Source organism: Mangifera indica, chromosome 6 (assembly GCF_011075055.1).
Source record: "Mangifera indica cultivar Alphonso chromosome 6, CATAS_Mindica_2.1, whole genome shotgun sequence".
Classification (NCBI taxonomy): Eukaryota; Viridiplantae; Streptophyta; class Magnoliopsida; order Sapindales; family Anacardiaceae; genus Mangifera; species Mangifera indica.
In genome coordinates this window covers 18255237-18276428 of record NC_058142.1, presented here as the reverse complement: position 1 = coordinate 18276428, position 21192 = coordinate 18255237, and the positions used below count along the sequence as shown (strand labels likewise).

Sequence of the window (21192 nt, the reverse complement as noted above, 5' to 3'; positions counted from 1 at the left end):
AGCAAACTTTCCTATCAGGAGTCAATTTTAATCAACAAAGAACATTCAGATATCATATAAAATCACACCTGAGAATGCCATTGCAGAGGATCGGATACTCCAAGAATATAGTCAACCATGGCTGACTGCATAAACATAAAATCATAACGTAAAAGATAAAAACACAAACTTTGCACTAAAATGAATTGCGGCATTAAAAAATTCAACAGAACAAAAAATATAAAACAAAGTGAAACCTTGTCTTTATTGTTTGGATGCAAAGTGGAGCCATAAACACAACAGAATTCTACAAAGGGAACAGATTTTAAAAAGCTCACTAGCTCAGCTCTCTTCCCCTTCTCCATTCTTCAAACTGCTATTCAATCACGAATAAAAACAATTGAAACCATCATAAACTTGAGACCAAGCAAAAAAAATTACAAAATTATCAAATTTATTTACATAACCCCACATGACGAAAACTTGTAGCCATCCATAACAAGGCTCATTATTTGAACCAGTGCAATAATATTAAAGAAAAAAGAGAAGGGTTAGCGTTTTAGCTCTTTCACTCTAAAAAGAAAGTTGAAAACAGAACGATGAGTTTCAAAGAGGAATTTTATCAAACACTAAGCGTGCACTTCTAAAAATTGTTTTTCCTTTTTGAAATAGTAAAATTTGAAGCAGAGCAAGTAAATGAAATAAGTGATGCTGCGGATTCTCACTCTTCAGCTTCACCTTCTTAGCATCTGGCAAATTTGACCCAAGAGTCAAAACAGAGCCCTTCTCATATCTTGTTACCAACTAGCTTGAGCGATTGCCTGTTTATTCTGAATTTTTTAGTCAAATTTATTGCACTAATTTATATTTATTCATGTTAAAATTTATTTTAATTTTTCTTTTTTCCACTTAAAGCCTTTCAAAATCTAATAATATAAAAGTGTTGATAAATTTTGGGTTTAGTCGATACAAATTTTATAAGAATATTAATCAATTCAAGCATTACCCTATAATAAATGTGGGATTGAATTCGATTTGAATTAAACTCAAACAAAATCTAATTTAAGATTGATAAATTGAGATTAAAAGTAAAGTTAAAAAAATAATTTTGAATTTATATCTAACCAAATCGACTTAAATTTGAATATTTAGATTCACTAACCTAAGCTAAAATCCATAAAGGGTAATCCAATTGTGGGAAAATCAAATTTGGTGTTAATAAGATAGCAAATATTGTCTAACCAAAAGCTTTTCAAATATTATGAAGTTTATCTCAAATTAACATATGTTAATAAATAAATTTAGGAGTCATCATCCAAAATAGAGCACACACAACAATCATACTCACACATTGTAAAACCATTGCTTAACATATAAGAGTTAAATCCTTTGCACCATTTTTTAGCTGGGAAACTAGATGTTTTATCCTAAACTCCTCAAATCTCCTCCAACTTATCACATAGCAATGCAATTTTAACATCTAACTACTCCAACTTTAGGTCTAATGGAGTTGTCAATGTCAATAAAAGTCTTATTATTGTATGTAGGGTTGGATACAAGCCGAGCCGAGCCTGAACAGGGCCCAGCTCGTTTTTGGCTCGTTTTCAGTGAGCCCAAGCTCGGATTCAACCCATGAAGTATAATTATTGCTCCCTATTAATTTTTCTATAGTAATTACTGGAAGAAAATTAAAAGGAAAGAGAAAAGTTGGTTTGGAGCTTTTAATGGACATATTGAATCACAAATCAGAGAATGAAAGAAGCTTTTTAGAGAATAGTGAAGAGTCGGAGCAATCGGGGCTCACAAAACTGATCAAGAGACTATTGAATAGTAAAAAACAGCTTCTGGATGCGTGAACAGTGAAGGAACTTTTCAATGACATCACCAGCGATGCTTTCAACAACCAGTGGAAGTGAGTCTTCAACAGAAATGATCACCGGCTTTTACTGAATCGATTGACGGTGGCGATGTAGTCCCAATATGCTGGAACAGTGGATTGGAGATCACATTCCATATAGAAAAATGGTCGGCACGTGCAGCAAATTTTGGCATCCAATGATGGCAAGCTTACCATAGATTGACTCGTCGGCATCGTTTGAGTTCAACGGAAGAGGCGATGTCATCGCACGGTTGCAAGAATAAGAGATCAATGTCGAAAAATACCGAGAGAAAGAGCGGCATGTGTAGGCGCGTGGAGCGACGAACAACGATGCTTCTTTGATGGATTATGTCAACGAGTTCCCCCTGGTTACACTGGTATAAGCACGATCATCGAAAAATGTCAGAAGCTCAGTGATCAGAGAAACAGTAGAGAAAGGACTTGGATTCGTCAAAAAATCAGTTGAGAATGCTGGAAAAACTTTTGAATGTCTAATCTGGGCTCTAATACCATATGAATTCAGAATATTGTTTCCTTATATTATTCAGAGAGCAAAATGGTATAATATATACAATTACATGGAAGATAAAGAAGAAAATAAATTAAATCAAATCTCTAAAATACAAATTCTATCCTAATATGGCTTGATAGTCTTCTTAAAATAATAGAATACAACTAAACATTAACAAAATACAACTCAACAATCCCCAAAGTAGTCATCAATATTATTAAACAAAAAAAAAAAAAAATCTCTTTGAACTGTAAATAATGTAAATTAGGGCATCTTTTATGTAGTAATAACCTAAGTAACCCAAATTACAATTATAACCCAATTGAGACTTCTTTGTATCTTGGAATTTGAAGTAAATAGCTCTTCGAATGTGTGCCACAATACAACAACTATATAATTAATGAAGATGAGGATAAAATTGAAGACAAAATTACAAGAAGAATCATAATCAAATTATATTCCTTTATAAAACACAATGGCATTATGACAATGTTATCCAATCATTGGATTAAGGTTGTGATGCAATTAGTTAGACCTTTGATCATATAATTCAATAGTGTCTTTACACCAGGTGTTATCAGTTGCATTTTAATTGTCAGGGCAAATTAGTTTTTAGCGATAGGATCAAGTTGTCTTAAGGGACTCACTTCTAGATTGGATTCAATAACTTGATCACTTATTAAAGAGCTTTTCAAAGGCCCTCCTCCAAGTGTCAAATTGTTATAGACATTTAATTCAGTTTTATTTCAATGGGAATAAAATAATTGTGTGCTCCACAAAAGATAAAAATTGATTGTTATCTTATAAATATACAAGATAGAGAGAATGTCATATGTTAAAGAGATTATGACAATGGTTGAAATTATCAAATCTCTCATCTTCCTTTGGATTGATCTGCATGTATGTAGATGTAACCACTTTCATAGATTTGAACAAGGTAGATTTGACATAAAATAATAATTACGTAAATTTTTGCGATATACACAATTAGAAATGTCAACAGAACAGCAGTAGTTCAACTCTTTCACGACATAACAGTAGCAGAGAATGATTTCAGCTTTATTTCATCTAAATCATCCCAGCATTAGTGGAGGATACTTTCGCTCTGCTTCCGAAAGATGCCTGAGCCATATGTGGAAACAATCAAGTCCCGTAAAAGGGGATATTGTGAAGTCCCAAACAAGTACACAGGCAAACAAGCTGATGCACCCACTAAACCAAGTACCCAATACGCCTTTTTGTCGATAAAAACCAGATAAACAGTGGCACCAAACGCTATCATCAGCGATGTAATAGAGAGGAATAACATAAGAAGACCCAATATTAACCTTCGAGGCAAAGATTTATGAAAATCATCCTCTGCATATCGTGCAGTGAGGATCGACAAGCACATTATGATGGCAGCAATTGATGAGAACAGAGAGAGTGCATCTGCAATGCAAAAGATTGTGAAGGCAATCTGTCTAAAAAATTTTGGTTGGCCATTACCGTCGTAATCACCTGGCACTGTGATTGATGCTGCAAATACTACAGTGGCAATAAGAGCCGCTACTAGTGAGCACGACCTTGCTGCACCTTTCATCCATTTCTCACCTTGTTTAACCAGGTTCTCATGTTCTTCGGTAAATATCATTGACGGAGTTTTTTTATTTGAATTTTTATCCTCCTTAAATTTAGGCGGTACAATTTTTTCTACTTCCTGCACACACATTAAAAAAAAAAAAATCATGACTAAAAACATTTTCCATTTCTGTCTGAATCTATACCAAGTTGAAGCTGTATACAACACAACATGTACATGTATATAATGTGCAATTCAAAAGTCTTGGAACCAGCGGTGAGATCAGGGTGGGCTGTAATTTTTGTTTAATAAGGATTTATGCACAAACTGTGAATGTTTTATCACAATATAAATTATAAGAAATTGTATTTAGTATTGCAGTGTGAGAAATATATATGTGTAAAAATAAATTGAGTCTATATTACTATAAGGGAACTTTTGTTCTAAAGGAGTTGACCCTCGCCGGAGCCCAGTTGAGACAGTAACTAGATACATGCGCCCCTGCTTGGGGGAACCTTGAACCCCTACCAAGTTAAAGTTGTAGCAAACGTATAAAAGATGTATATAACGTTTAAATCAAAAGTCCTTGTACCTTGAACCACTGTAACTCACGCTGCATTTGTAAAGCTGCACCAGGGATGAAACTGAGTTGATGCTTGGGAGCCGATTTTCCAGCTAGGTGTAATATGTTATTCCCATCAGTGTCTTCAGACATCAACAGCAAATTTTTGTGACCACTCATTTGAAATATGAAGTTGAATACCTTCTCTTGACGGTGCAAAACTGCCAAGTGAAATACACTATAATTTTTTTCATTTGTAAACCAGATTGCATTAGGAAATGATTTTATAATCTCTTCCACGACTTCATAAACCCCCAATTCTGCTGCTATAAGGAGCGCGGGTTCGAACCTTGAAGACGCTGTTTCAAAATCCAGATTATTTATGATTTCCTTGCACAACAGTTGGACAAGTTTTAGTACTGTCTCATGCATTTGCTTTGTCTCTCGTGTTTCGTTGGAATAGCGTTGAGCTGTAAACACTGAATAATGGGATAACTAAGATGGTTTTTCTAACAAGCAAGAAAATAGCAGAAACAAATGAACGGAAAAAAACTAATATTCATGAGATAATAGATGATAGAACATATACTGATGATTTATTAAGTGATAAACATATACTCACACTTAGAAACATCAAGGCACTTCCGCTTCCTTCGTCTTCCATCTGGGACTGCAGAAGGATTTGCTGCTGGATTGCAGAAGAATACTTGATTAATAATGTTACACATGATGAGGTTAAGAGATTTTCTATCGAACACCAAAAATAAAAGAAAAACATACCAGTAAGAACAGTGATAATGGCTAGGTATTGGAATTTCTTTCTCGTATAAAGGAAGATATAACACATCATTTACTTATATAATGGCTCATTATTATAAAGATTATTGATGAATCATGATAGTGGTTACTGGGTTAAGAAAAGAACTTCCACTTAATTATAACACCAACTTTATTATATATAGACTCACACTTTAACTCTCTTGATCTTGCACTTGGAAATGCAGACGCCTTTCGTGCTAATACAGTCAAAGGAGACTCTACACTAGATGACTCCATTGTCGCTAATTTCTCATGGTCCTTAAGCAATCGTAGCGCCAAGTCTGAAACACAATGATGGAGAGGAATTAAGGAATATTATCGGTCTCAAATTTTGAGCATTAATTGGCTACAAATCAGATTAATTTTAAAGACAAATCAGAGAGAAGAAAAATACATTGGCTTATGGTATATGTGATCATTCTTGAGAGATGTTAAAATCTTTACTTAGCAGCTAGCATTAGTAGCGAAGAAATCAACTCACCATAAAATCCAGACATTATGAGTAAATTTAAGAACAAAACGCCACCATCTTCTTCGAATCTTGGCTCAGCAACACGCATCAAATAATTTTGGGCGAATTGCCACAAAAATTCAATCATCCTTTTTTGGCCATGCCGAGCAGCCTCAATTAAAGGAATCCAGAGAAGGTTGTTAGTAACATCAGTCAAGGGTCGATGTTCTTCTTCCATCAATATCATATTGGCAGCAGGGCAATTTCCAACGATGGCGGCAACCGAAAGGACCGTATTTCCATCATTATTTTTCAGTGCCACTTCACTTATCGACATCTCATTCAATAAGTACTTCACAATATGATTCGCAGTGCCGGTTCCAACAGCTACATGGAGAGCCGTGTCCAAGTTGGCCGTAATCCTAGCCTCTAAAGCATGTCTATCGTCATCACAGAGCGTTTTTACATATTTCAGGTTGCCTTCAAGTATAGCTATATACAGTGGCAAGTACTGTTTGCAATCTTCTGCGATAATAACAGAAAAATATTCACACTTGGGTTTTTTTTTTTTTTTCAAATTGGTTGGAATATATACATGCTTCTACTAATTTTTAATGTTCTGCTACTTACTCTTATCCTGTTCTGATAAGTGCCTTGCAGAAGGGGCACTTGGCTGCGATGAAGAAGGGGCACTTGGCTGCGATGAAGAAGGGGAACTTGGCTGTGATGAAGGGGCACTTGGCTGTAACGAAGAAGGGGCACTGGGCTGTGACGAAGGGGCACTTGGCTGAGGTGAAGAAGGGGCACTGGGCTGTGATGAAGAAGGGGCACTAAGTTGTGACGAAGGGGCACATGGCTGAGCTGACGAAGGGACACTAGGCTGTGACGAAGAAGGGGCACTTGGCTGAGCTGACGAAGGGACACTAGGCTGTGACGAAGATGGGGCACTTGGCTCTGACGAAGAAGGGGCATTTGGCTGAGCTGACGAAAGGACACTAGGCTGTGACGAAGATGGGGCACTTGGCTGTGACGAAGAAGGGGCACTTGGCTGAGCTGACGAAGGGACACTAGACTGTGACGAAGAAGGGGCACCAGGCGCTGACGAAGAAGGGGCACTTGGCTGAGCTGACGAAGGGACACTAGGCTGTGACGAAGATGGGGCACTTGGCTGTGACGAAGAAGGGGCACTAGGCTGTGTTGAAGTTGAAGAAGACATCATCCTTGAGAAAGCCGATTAATGTTGGATTGCTTGAAGAACGCTCTCTAGCGTTCGAGACGACCTTATTATAACCAGATCATATTACTGAACAGATTTTACTAGAAGTGCCAGACATTTAACTGATCCGATCTTCCAAATAGACAAAACAAAATATACTTCAAGAAAATCAATTGCGAAGGGATAGTATACTTCAAAGAGGTGTACGTTGTGAGGAAATCAATTACACTAACAAGACCAAAAATAAATTCCTCCCCCTTTTGATTGAATTATGTCACAGCAAAACAATTAAAATCAAAAGTAAATATAATTAAAAAAAATCATAATTTCACATAGTAACTTCTTTGAAACGAAGAATAAAAGAATAAAACTATAGGACATTGTCTAAATAAATTAATTTATTATATCAAAAATAATTATACATAGTTTTCAACTTACGAATAAGTAGACAACCTCAAAGTAACAAAACTAAAAAACAACACAACTGCAAAAAAAATAAAAAATATTATAGCAAATTTGTAAGTTTATATCTCATGTTATAAACATAAAAAATCAATCTCTACCATCCAAAACATGAGATCAAGTGTATCTAAAATAATGTCAAAAATGTGAGAGCAATCCAACAGTAGACAAAAAGGAAAAAATTGTTTTTCTAAAAATTGTTTAAACTAAACTGCACAATATAATTAGTCACATTCTAACACGAATAACAGCACAATTATGAAACAAAACACGATTTTCACTGTTTAGAATAAAGAACAATAAGTTTTCTATCCAAATTCTAAATATTGTAGTAATCTAATGATGAAATTGAGAAAAAATGAAAAAATTTCACAAAAAAATACTGAAAAACTAAAACAGTACTTTTATCGCTTCTTTTTAAAATTTGTGTATTATTTGTATGAATATATTAACGCTTATTTTATCCTAACTTATAAATATGATAAATCAAATTCTTTTATTAAATAAATTTAAATTTTTTCGCATGAGAAAACCCAAAAACCCAACGTAATATAAAACTTCAGATAACACCAAATATCAATTCATTGACTAGTGATGAATATATATATTTTTACCCTATTTTTTATTGTGTATACAAATATATTACTCATCTCAAAGCTTAAATAAAAATATCATAACAATATTTTATTTTTCTAAAATACCCTCATTGATATAACTTATGCAGAAAAAGAGAATATTATCTCTTTATTTTTCCTCACTCTTCTAGTGAGAGGGAGAGACGAAAATTGTTAAATTTATTTAGAGAATTAACATTTGTTACAAAGATTTCACAGTAAAATTATTCACATTTAGGTATAAACAATTAAAAATCAAATAATCTATGATAGATTCATGTTTATGACTTTATGTAAAATTTAATTTTGTTATGATTTTATGTTGTTGAATTATTTAATATTATTATTTTATGTTATTTTTATTATTTAAAGTTGTTATAATATTATATTAATGATTATAAAATACAAAATTTTAAATCTGAAAAGTTTTTAGACAAACAATGAGTTAGCATCGCCAACCCCTTGGCGTTGCCAACCCCGTTTCTGGATTTAATTTTTTTTGAGTTCTCTTTCATGCAGAAAAATAAAGTCATTTGCAATATTTTAATTTATATAGGCCCCACTGTTGGAAGAAAATTTAAAAGTAGAATCAAGTCATTTGCAATTTTTTAACTTATATGTATGGCCCCATTGCATGAAAGAAAACTCAAAAAAATCCAAAAGGGGGGTTGTCGTCAAGGGGGGGTGATGTCAACCCATTCTTCGTCTGAAAATTTTTCAAATTTAAAAATTTGTATTTTATATCCATTAATATAATATTATAATAACTTTAAACAATAAAAACAATATGAAATAACAGTATTAAATAATCTAACAATATAAAATCATAACAAAATGAAATTTCACATAAAGTCGTAAACAACATAAAATAACAATATTAAATAATCTAATAATATGAAATTATAATAAAATTAAATTTCACATAAAGTCATGAATATGAATCTATCATACATTATTTGATTTTTAATTGTTCATAAAAAAAAATACATAACATACAAGTTTTACTATTTAATTACGTGTTGTATTTGTTGAAATTTTTTTTCCATACTACAGTGGTTCTTTTCTCACTAAAAAGTTTGGGAAAAAAGGATAAATGATATTCTTTCTTCTTGTATAAGTTATATCAATAGAGGTTTTATAAAAAAATGTAATATTATTATAATATTTTTGTTTAAGTTTTAAAATGAGTGGTATAAATGTACACATAGTTAAAAAAAAAAGATAAAAGTTTCAATTTCCATATATATATATATATATATATATGGAGAGAGACCATTATTGACCAAAAATTGACCAAAAATTGACAAGACAATCATGTAACTTAATTGCTGATACCTAATATGGACAAGAGAATTACACGTAGACTCGTCATAATTTTATTTATTATTTTTTTAATCCTAATTATCAGCCAATTTGTCAAAAATTGACAAGACAAATACATTAATTAACTAACAATAATTATTAATTATATTTTAAATCAACACATCTAGAAATATTTTACTTGGTGCCCTGTCAAACACAACATCAAATTAATTAGTATTTTAACAATTTTTATAACACACAATATTAAATTAAGTGACTTCCAACTCTCCAGCTTTCACAACAAAATCAACAACATATATAAATACCATTTATCAAGATCAAAAATTTTAAGGCTATATAATTGGAATACAATGAATTTACAAGGTAAGGTTTTGTACTCACTCTTAGATTTGAATAGATCTCAAGCCGCATTGAAATCTCCTATAAGTCTTTCTCCTTGTCTATTCTAGTTAGAATTTCGAAAATCTCTAATTTAAACAGTAAATTTGAACCTTAAAGCTAGAAATAAGTGAAAATGGGAATACTCTATCCATATTTTCCCGTCAATTCAGTCTTCTCATTCTACTTTTTTTTTTTTTCTCTCCTCTCTTTGGCTCTTTCTCTCTTCTCTCTTCTGCGTCTCTTTCTCTTATCTCTTTTGCACCTCTTTTCTCCCCCAGATGAGGAAGAAACCTAAACGGCTTTATTTAATTGAATTTATGGCAAATTATTCCTTAGGCCCCATACTTTTGTTGCTTGCCTTTACCCTTAAAGGTTTTCACTACCTCACTACAAAATGATTCTTAACTTTCTATTATTAATCATTCGAACTCATTGAACAAGAATTTGGGTATTCGTTGAACGACTAAATAATACAATGCAATGATGGACAAAAATTTTGCACTTTCCAGAAGATGTGATACAATGTTATTTAAACCTGATAGGGAAAACAGTTTCAAGCTTGTTAAATCAACCTATTAATTAAAACAGTCAATAAATTTTAGTGAGTAATTTGACAAAAAATAATTATGTATTTGTACCTTCAATCTATCATAAAGTGATATTATATGTATCATTAACAAAGATGTGTCATCACTTGTATGTTCAAGTATGGATAAATGCAATCCCTACTTTGCCTCAAATATATCTTGGTTTCGCTTTGACAAACAAGTAAAGTATAATAGTTAAATCAAACTCAATATAACAAATATTTGATTTTTCACCTGATAAAAGTATATCATTCACTTTAGTGAACAAGGTTTTGACAAACAAAGGTTTAATCAAAGTGTTATGTTGGAAGGCACTGATTATTAATATTCGACTTAATATTAGTTGAGGGATTTTAGTTAAGTGTCACACAAATTTTAATCCACTTGTGAAATGATATTTTGCAAAAAATAAAAATAAAAATAAAGCTTAAACATGCATTTTATGACGTAAATTAAAATGTGTCAGTATATAGTCTTAACTAATATCAATCCTCTCGAGTCATAAGAGGTTGACTAGTTAACATAGGTTTTGCACTTCAGGTCTTCAAGAATGCTCCTTCATCTTCAATCTTCAAATGTTAATATTGTTTTTCTTCCTAATTAAATTTTATTTTAATAAAAGAAAAATAAAATCATATTCTAATTTTTACTTTCTTAAACCAAATAACTTAAGTTACATGTAAGGGAAGTCAAATAAAAAAAAATCTAAAATTGATAAAGAAGGCATAATTCGCAGACCCTATTTTAAATTTTTACTAGGATGTGTTCTCAAAAATTAAAATACGAAAACCATTGGTTAATAAGCTATAAGTTGGGCACCATGTATAATATCTATACATGCATCAAACAATTGCAATTCTCACATAATATAGATAATGAATTGCTAAGTGAAAACCATTGTTTAGTTTGACCAAAAGTAGTTTAAATGATAATAAAAAAAGTTACAGATATAAGAGAATAAGAGTTCAAATATTTTATAAAGATTTTTACAAACACTCAAGTAGGGTTTCTTTATTTAAAAAAAATATAATTTTCCAAGTATAAAAAAAAAAAAAATTACCGTTCTTCAGTAAAATCAACTGCAAAGGATGCCATCCATCATAGAGGAATACAAAACTTTAGCCAACACCAAAAATCAATTCATTGATTGGTGACAGAGACAACCACATTATTGAGGCCAAAGGACTATTTTCCACCCAAAGTATTCTTTTATTATAAGTTTTCGCCCTTTAATTTTGAAAATCTCATTTTCTTACCTATGAGCTATTAAAGTTAATGAAACTCTAAGCCCTTAAAATTTTATTCCTTCCACCTCCCCCCCCCCCCCCCCCCCCCCCCCAAAACCCTAAAACTAACAACTTCTTTCATAGGCTAAGTTTTAAAAAATGGTATTTTCCCCTGAGGATTTAGTTTTCAATCTCCAATGTCATCTCCGACACTTCTTTGGTAGTGTCTCCTTTCTCTTCCTCTAGCAATCACTCCCTAAAAATCTCGCCCTCTGGCCGATAGTTCTAAGCCCAACAAGAGATGATGTTTCGTTGGGAAAGACTAAACATCATCCCTAAGACGAAGACAAAATCTCTCATCTTCATCAGATCTCATCTTTGTCTTCCCCCTTGTCTTTGTCAGAAAAGACAAACAACTTTATCTTCCTGATAAAGCTTCAATTGACGCCATACAAGCTTCCAAATAAGAGAAGCTTGGCCACTGGAGGGAGAGGAGGCATCAAGAGATATTCGTCGCCGGTGATAGTAGTGAATTTGAAGTTGAAAATTTGGAAATTAAACCTTAGGGGGAAATTGTCATTTTTTAAAACTTAGATAAGGGGAAAACCTTTTGTTTTTAAGGTTTATGAGAGAAAAATGAGATTAAATTTTAATTTGTTTTAATATTATAGATAAAATAATGATTTTATCCTTAAAATCATTAATTTTAGCTACTCATAGGTAGGTATTTAAGATTTTTAAAATTAAATGATGAGAACTTGAAATAAGAGAATACTTTGGGTAGGAACAAGTCCTTTAACCTATTGTTTAATATGATGAAGACAATTATAGTAGGTCCATCTATATTTTACCAAGTGATTATACTAATAAATTTAGAAATATCTTATCTCAAATATGAAGAAGACAATATGCCAAATAAATTTCTCAATTTGGCATATTGTCTCAAATTGACAAGACAATTATATTAATAAATTTAGAAATATCTTATCTCAAATATGAAGAAGACAATATGCCAAATAACTTTCTCAATTTGGCATATTGTCTCAAATTGACCAGACAATTATATTAATAAATTTAGAAATATCTTATCTAGTGTCCAGCTAACAATCAGTCATGGTTGATAGTTGTTTCGGGAAAGAAAAGCCAATAATTAAAAGGCCAAACCACTATTTCCCACCCAAAGTATGCGCCTTTGTCAAGTTTCCCCCTATTAACTTTGAAAATACCATTTACCCACCTATGAGCTATTAAATTTAGTGGAACCCTAACACCTGAAAAATTTATCTCACTTTCCCCCCTAAAATTTTAAAAACTAATAATTTTTCCCAACCCAAGTTTTAAAAAATAGTGTTTTCCCCCTTAGGGTTTTCAATTTTTTAGAGTTAGTTTTCTGACGTCGTTTCTTTCTCTCCGGTGACCTCCAGGCGACTCCTCTTCCTCTCCAACGTGACCTCCTTCCGACGATTATGCTAGACACGGTCGTCGAGTCGTCTTCATCGAGACGAAGATGAATCATCTTCGTCCAGAGATGAAGACGAGGTCTTCGTCGACAACGAAGACTCCTCATCGATGAAGAGTCTTCGTCAATGACGAAGACCTCGTCTTTGTCTCTGGATGAAGACGACTCGTCTTTGCCTCAACAAAGACAAGTCGTCTTCATCGACGACAGTTTCCAGGACAATCGCTTGAAGGAGGCCGCGCCGGAGAGGAAGAAACGGTGCCAAAAAACTAACTCAAAAAATTGAAAACCCTAGGGGGGAAATACAGTTTTTTACAACTTGGGTTGGGGGAAATTATTATTTTTTAGGGTTTAGGAGGGAAAATAAAATCAAATTTTATTTTATTTTTAATATTTCAGACAAAATGATGATTTTACCTTTGAAACCGTTAATTTTAACTGGTCACGGATGGGTAAATGATATTTTCAAAGTTAATGGGGGGAAACTTGGCAAGAGCGCATACTTTGGGTGGGAAATAGTCATTTGGCGTAATTAAAATTATCATTAATTATTTTAAATCAATATATTTAGAAATATCTTATCTAGTATGAGTTAGTATGGATAGTAAATAGTATTGTCAAAAAAGACGAGAGAGTGTTGGAAGAGCATCCACAATTTGATTTTTGATGAAGACAACAAGAGGAATCGAAGAAACAAAAGATTATCCTCAAATTTAAACTAAATTGTTGAATTGAAATTTTAATTTTAGTTCAATTCATTCAAATTAAACATAACTCAAACTCCAACAAAGGTGATTTTATCTTTATCAAAAGAAATGATCTTTGCCAGAGGGTGGGTTTTAGTCAACAAGGAGAAATAAGATGGGAGGGATAGCTAACACAGTCAAAGACGGCAAACTTAGTCATCTCTGACAATGGTTTCAAAACTCTAGGGGTGAAATTGTTATTTTTAAAATTTTAGATAGGGGATAATTATCAGATTTTCAAAATAAAAAGGAAAATTATAATAAAATTTTATTATTTTTTTAAAATAACGGTTTTGCCTTTAACTTTAACTAAGTTTTTAAAAAAAAATTTGCTCATCGGTGAGACTTTAAATTTTTGAAAATTGAAAAGTGTGAGTTTGGGATTATACTTAAATTTGGGTGGGAACAAGTTTTTTGACCTAATAATTATTTATATATAAGTTCAATCTATCTTAGACCTCACAATACGTGTCATCAGATCGTGTTCGTATTGTAATAATTCGGGCTTTGATCAAAAGTTCTAAACCCTAACCTGACCTAAAATAAAATTGTGTAAAATTTTTTTAATCCTAAATCGAACCGAAATATTTTCTCGTTGGCCCAATTCAACCTCAAATAACCCAAACTATGTAATAGGTAAAGTTATTTCAAAATATATTATGTAACGATATGACTTATTACAAAATAAAACAATTTGTTAAATGTCAAAAAAAAAAAAGATTTGTTACAAAATAATACACAAAGAGACATTTTGACATGAATCGATGTTTTGTTTAAATAAAATTATTCTATTTCAAGTCAATACTAATAATTTGTTTTTTGTCTCTTTATGTGATTAATTGTAGGAATAAAAAAATATAACATTATGATTAAAAATTCAAATAAGTTTACAACTTCAATTTCAAAATGTTAAGTCTATTTATATTCTGTTTGTGTGTCTCACATCGGTTAAAGATGAGATAATTTAACTAGTTAACTGGCCTGTGAACTCTTTCAAACTATAAAGACATGGTTTTGGTTGCAAAACATATCTAAAATTGATAAAGAACGCATAGCTTGTACACCCTATTTTAAATTTTTACAAAGATGTATTCTTAAAAATTAAAACACGAAAACCATTGGTTAATAAGTTGTATCTTATGCCCCATGTATAGTATCTAATCATGTATCAAACAATTGCAGGTGTCACATAATATAGATAATGAATTGGTAAGTGAAAGCCATTTTTTAGTTTAACCAAGTAGTTTAAATGATAATTAGTATTTAACAATTTTTATAACACACAATATTAAATTAAGTGACTTCCAACTCTCCAGCTTTCACAACAAAATCAACAACATATATAAATACCATTTATCAAGATCAAAAATTTTAAGGCTATATAATTGGAATACAATGAATTTACAAGGTAAGGTTTCGTACTCACTCTTAGATTTGAATAGATCTCAAGCCGCATTGAAATCTCCTATAAGTCTTTCTCCTTGTCTATTCTAGTTAGAATTTCGAAAATCTCTAATTTAAACAGTAAATTTGAACCTTAAAGCTAGAAATAAGTGAAAATGGGAATACTCTATCCATATTTTCCCGTCAATTCAGTCTTCTCATTCTACTTTTTTTTTTTTTCTCTCCTCTCTTTGGCTCTTTCTCTCTTCTCTCTTCTGCGTCTCTTTCTCTTATCTCTTTTGCACCTCTTTTCTCCCCCAGATGAGGAAGAAACCTAAACGGCTTTATTTAATTGAATTTATGGCAAATTATTCCTTAGGCCCCATACTTTTGTTGCTTGCCTTTACCCTTAAAGGTTTTCACTACCTCACTACAAAATGATTTTTAACTTTCTATTATCAATCATTCGAACACATTGAACAAGAATTTGGGTATTCGTTGAACGACTAAATAATACAATGCAATGATGGACAAAAATTTTGCACTTTCCAGAAGATGTGATACAATGTTATTTAAACCTGATAGGGAAAACAGTTTCAAGCTTGTTAAATCAACCTATTAATTAAAACAGTCAATAAATTTTAGTGAGTAATTTGACAAAAAATAATTATGTATTTGTACCTTCAATCTATCATAAAGTGATATTATATGTATCATTAACAAAGATGTGTCATCACTTGTATGTTCAAGTATGGATAAATGCAATCCCTACTTTGCCTCAAATATATCTTGGTTTCGCTTTGACAAACAAGTAAAGTATAATAGTTAAATCAAACTCAATATAACAAATATTTGATTTTTCACCTGATAAAAGTATATCATTCACTTTAGTGAACAAGGTTTTGACAAACAAAGGTTTAATCAAAGTGTTATGTTGGAAGGCACTGATTATTAATATTCGACTTAATATTAGTTGAGGGATTTTAGTTAAGTGTCACACAAATTTTAATCCACTTGTGAAATGATATTTTGCCAAAAATAAAAATAAAAATAAAGCTTAAACATGCATTTTATGACGTAAATTAAAATGTGTCAGTATATACTCTTAACTAATATCAATTCTCTCGAGTCATAAGAGGTTGACTAGTTAACATAGGTTTTGCACTTCAGGTCTTCAAGAATGCTCCTTCATCTTCAATCTTCAAATGTTAATATTGTTTTTCTTCCTAATTAAATTTTATTTTAATAAAAGAAAAATAAAATCATATTCTAATTTTTACTTTCTTAAACCAAATAACTTAAGTTCCATGTAAGGGAAGTCAAATAAAAAAAAATCTAAAATTGATAAAGAAGGCATAATTCGCAGACCCTATTTTAAATTTTTACTAGGATGTGTTCTCAAAAATTAAAATACGAAAACCATTGGTTAATAAGCTATAAGTTGGGCACCATTTATAATATCTATACATGCATCAAACAATTGCAATTCTCACATAATATAGATAATGAATTGCTAAGTGAAAACCATTGTTTAGTTTGACCAAAAGTAGTTTAAATGATAATAAAAAAAGTTACAGATATAAGAGAATAAGAGTTCAAATATTTCATAAAGATTTTTACAAACACTCAAGTAGGGTTTCTTTATTTAAAAAAAATATAATTGTCAAAGTATAAAAAAAAAAAAAATTACCGTTCTTCAGTACAATCAACTGCAAAGGATGCCATCCATCATAGAGGAATACAAAACTTTAGCCAACACCAAAAATCAATTCATTGATTGGTGACAGAGACAACCACATTATTGAGGCCAAAGGACTATTTTCCACCCAAAGTATTCTCTTATTATAAGTTTTCGCCCTTTAATTTTGAAAATCTCATTTTCTTACCTATGAGCTATTAAAGTTAATGAAACTCTAAGCCCTTAAAATTTTATTCCTTCCACCTCCCCCCCCCCCCCCCCCCCCTTAAAATTTTATTCCTTCCACCTCCCCCCTCCCCTCCAAAACCCTAAAACTAACAACTTCTTTCATAGGCTAAGTTTTAAAAAATGGTATTTTCCCCTGAGGATTTAGTTTTCAATCTCCAATGTCATCTCCGACACTTCTTTGGTAGTGTCTCCTTTCTCTTCCTCTAGCAATCACTCCCTAAAAATCTCGCCCTCTGGCCGATAGTTCTAAGCCCAACAAGAGATGATGTTTCGTTGGGAAAGACTAAACATCATCCCTAAGACGAAGACAAAATCTCTCATCTTCATCAGATCTCATCTTTGTCTTCCCCCTTGTCTTTGTCAGAAAAGACAAACAACTTTATCTTCCTGATAAAGCTTCAATTGACGCCATACAAGCTTCCAAATAAGAGAAGCTTGGCCACTGGAGGGAGAGGAGGCATCAAGAGATATTCGTCGCCGGTGATAGTAGTGAATTTGAAGTTGAAAATTTGGAAATTAAACCTTAGGGGGAAATTGTCATTTTTTAAAACTTAGATAAGGGGAAAACCTTTTGTTTTTAAGGTTTATGAGAGAAAAATGAGATTAAATTTTAATTTGTTTTAATATTATAGATAAAATAATGATTTTATCCTTAAAATCATTAATTTTAGCTACTCATAGGTAGGTATTTAAGATTTTTAAAATTAAATGATGAGAACTTGAAATAAGAGAATACTTTGGGTAGAAACAAGTCCTTTAACCTATTGTTTAATATGATGAAGACAATTATAGTAGGTCCATCTATATTTTACCAAGTGATTATACTAATAAATTTAGAAATATCTTATCTCAAATATGAAGAAGACAATATGCCAAATAAATTTCTCAATTTGACATATTGTCTCAAATTGACAAGACAATTATATTAATAAATTTAGAAATATCTTATCTCAAATATGAAGAAGACAATATGCCAAATAACTTTCTCAATTTGGCATATTGTCTCAAATTGACCAGACAATTATATTAATAAATTTAGAAATATCTTATCTAGTGTCCAGCTAACAATCAGTCATGGTTGATAGTTGTTTCGGGAAAGAAAAGCCAATAATTAAAAGGCCAAACCACTATTTCCCACCCAAAGTATGCGCCTTTGTCAAGTTTCCCCCTATTAACTTTGAAAATACCATTTACCCACCTATGAGCTATTAAATTTAGTGGAACCCTAACACCTGAAAAATTTATCTCACTTTCCCCCCTAAAATTTTAAAAACTAATAATTTTTCCCAACCCAAGTTTTAAAAAATAGTGTTTTCCCCCTTAGGGTTTTCAATTTTTTAGAGTTAGTTTTCTGACGTCGTTTCTTTCTCTCCGGTGACCTCCAGGCGACTCCTCTTCCTCTCCAACGTGACCTCCTTCCGACGATTATGCTAGACACGGTCGTCGAGTCGTCTTCATCGAGACGAAGATGAATCATCTTCGTCCAGAGATGAAGACGAGGTCTTCGTCGACAACGAAGACTCCTCATCGATGAAGAGTCTTCGTCATTGACGAAGACCTCGTCTTTGTCTCTGGATGAAGACGACTCGTCTTTGCCTCAACAAAGACAAGTCGTCTTCATCGACGACAGTTTCCAGGACAATCGCTTGAAGGAGGCCGCGCCGGAGAGGAAGAAACGGTGCCGAAAAACTAACTCAAAAAATTGAAAACCCTAGGGGGGAAATACAATTTTTTACAACTTGGGTTGGGGGAAATTATTATTTTTTAGGGTTTAGGAGGGAAAATAAAATAAAATTTTATTTTATTTTTAATATTTCAGACAAAATGATGATTTTACCCTTGAAACCGTTAATTTTAACTGGTCACGGATGGGTAAATGATATTTTCAAAGTTAATGGGGGGAAATTTGGCAAGAGCGCATACTTTGGGTGGGAAATAGTCATTTGGCGTAATTAAAATTATCATTAATTATTTTAAATCAATATATTTAGAAATATCTTATCTAGTATGAGTTAGTATGGATAGTAAATAGTATTGTCAAAAAAGACGAGAGAGTGTTGGAAGAGCATCCACAATTTGATTTTTGATGAAGACAACAAGAGGAATCGAAGAAACAAAAGATTATCCTCAAATTTAAACTAAATTGTTGAATTGACATTTTAATTTTAGTTCAATTCATTCAAATTAAACATAACTCAAACTCCAACAAAGGTGATTTTATCTTTATCAAAAGAAATGATCTTTGCCAGAGGGTGGGTTTTAGTCAACAAGGAGAAATAAGATGGGAGGGATAGCTAACACAGTCAAAGACGGCAAACTTAGTCATCTCTGACAATGGTTTCAAAACTCTAGGGGTGAAATTGTTATTTTTAAAATTTTAGATAGGGGAGAATTATCAGATTTTCAAAATAAAAAGGAAAATTATAATAAAATTTTTTTTTTTTTTAAAATAACGGTTTTGCCTTTAACTTTAACTAAGTTTTTAAAAAAAAATTTGCTCATCGGTGAGACTTTAAATTTTTGAAAATTGAAAAGTGTGAGTTTGGGATTATACTTAAATTTGGGTGGGAACAAGTTTTTTGACCTAATAATTATTTATATATAAGTTCAATCTATCTTAGACCTCACAATACGTGTCATCAGATCGTGTTCGTATTGTAATAATTCGGGCTTTGATCAAAAGTTCTAAACCCTAACCTGACCTAAAATAAAATTGTGTAAAAATTTTTTAATCCTAAATCGAACCGAAATATTTTCTCGTTGGCCCAATTCAACCTCAAATAACCCAAACTATGTAATAGGTAAAGTTATTTCAAAATATATTATGTAACGATATGACTTATTACAAAATAAAACAATTTGTTAAATGTCAAAAAAAAAAAAGATTTGTTACAAAATAATACACAAAGAGACATTTTGACATGAATCGATGTTTTGTTTAAATAAAATTATTCTATTTCAAGTCAATACTAATAATTTGTTTTTTGTCTCTTTATGTGATTAACTGTAGGAATAAAAAAATATAACATTATGATTAAAAATTCGAATAAGTTTACAACTTCAATTTCAAAATGTTAAGTCTATTTATATTCTGTTTGTGTGTCTCACATCGGTTAAAGATGAGATAATTTAACTAGTTAACTGGCCTGTGAACTCTTTCAAACTATAAAGACATGGTTTTGGTTGCAAAACATATCTAAAATTGATAAAGAACGCATAGCTTGTACACCCTATTTTAAATTTTTACAAAGATGTATTCTTAAAAATTAAAACACGAAAACCATTGGTTAATAAGTTGTATCTTAGGCCCCATGTATAGTATCTAATCATGTATCAAACAATTGCAGGTGTCACATAATATAGATAATGAATTGGTAAGTGAAAGCCATTTTTTAGTTTAACCAAGTAGTTTAAATGATAATTAGTATTTAACAATTTTTATAACACACAATATTAAATTAAGTGACTTCCAACTCTCCAGCTTTCACAACAAAATCAACAACATATATAAATACCATTTATCAAGATCAAAAATTTTAAGGCTATATAATTGGAATACAATGAATTTACAAGGTAAGGTTTTGTACTCACTCTTAGATTTGAATAGATCTCAAGCCGCATTGAAATCTCCTATAAGTCTTTCTCCTTGTCTATTCTAGTTAGAATTTCGAAAATCTCTAATTTAAACAGTAAATTTGAACCTTAAAAGCTAGAAATAAGTGAAAATGGGAATACTCTATCCATATTTTCCCGTCAATTCAGTCTTCTCATTCTTCTTTTTTTTTTTTTCTCTCCTCTCTTTGGCTCTTTCTCTCTTCTCTCTTCTGCGTCTCTTTCTCTTATCTCTTTTGCACCTCTTTTCTCCCCCAGATGAGGAAGAAACCTAAACGGCTTTATTTAATTGAATTTATGGCAAATTATTCCTTAGGCCCCATACTTTTGTTGCTTGCCTTTACCCTTAAAGGTTTTCACTACCTCACTACAAAATGATTTTTAACTTTCTATTATCAATCATTCGAACACATTGAACAAGAATTTGGGTATTCGTTGAACGACTAAATAATACAATGCAATGATGGACAAAAATTTTGCACTTTCCAGAAGAT

General features: G+C 31.7%; 2 protein-coding genes across 19 annotated transcripts in view; both read right to left on the bottom strand.

The window, feature by feature from the left end:
• Nucleotides 1-21192, bottom strand: part of LOC123218354 (phosphatidate cytidylyltransferase, mitochondrial-like) — a 42370-nt gene that overhangs the window by 2781 nt on the left and 18397 nt on the right. For 7 of the 16 annotated variants that reach the window (XM_044639782.1, XM_044639776.1, XM_044639792.1 and 4 more), the window contains exons 1-3: nucleotides 705-859; nucleotides 237-352; nucleotides 69-125 (exon numbers count right to left, since the gene is read on the bottom strand). In XM_044639782.1, the coding sequence (XP_044495717.1) occupies nucleotides 69-125; nucleotides 237-344 (165 nt within the window). In that variant the 5' untranslated portion in view covers nucleotides 345-352; nucleotides 705-859. Of the gene's footprint in view, nucleotides 1-68; nucleotides 126-236; nucleotides 356-441; nucleotides 673-704; nucleotides 862-21192 lie in introns of those variants that run through there. The other 9 variants (XM_044639791.1, XM_044639786.1, XM_044639787.1 and 6 more) reach the window with 6 other exon arrangements.
• Nucleotides 3275-7157, bottom strand: LOC123218353. 3 transcript variants are annotated; one of them, XM_044639775.1, is made up of 7 exons: nucleotides 6936-7156; nucleotides 6393-6656; nucleotides 5793-6287; nucleotides 5461-5592; nucleotides 5115-5180; nucleotides 4523-4971; nucleotides 3275-4068 (listed from the first exon to the last, which is right to left on the bottom strand). In XM_044639775.1, the coding sequence occupies exons 1-7, from the start codon at nucleotides 6979-6981 to the stop codon at nucleotides 3454-3456; spliced, it is 2067 nt and encodes a 688-aa protein (XP_044495710.1). In that variant the 5' UTR covers nucleotides 6982-7156; the 3' UTR covers nucleotides 3275-3453. The 3 variants fall into 3 exon arrangements, with proteins under 3 accessions (XP_044495710.1, XP_044495708.1, XP_044495709.1); XM_044639773.1 differs by having other exon boundaries at nucleotides 6393-7157; XM_044639774.1 differs by having other exon boundaries at nucleotides 5115-5177; nucleotides 6393-7157.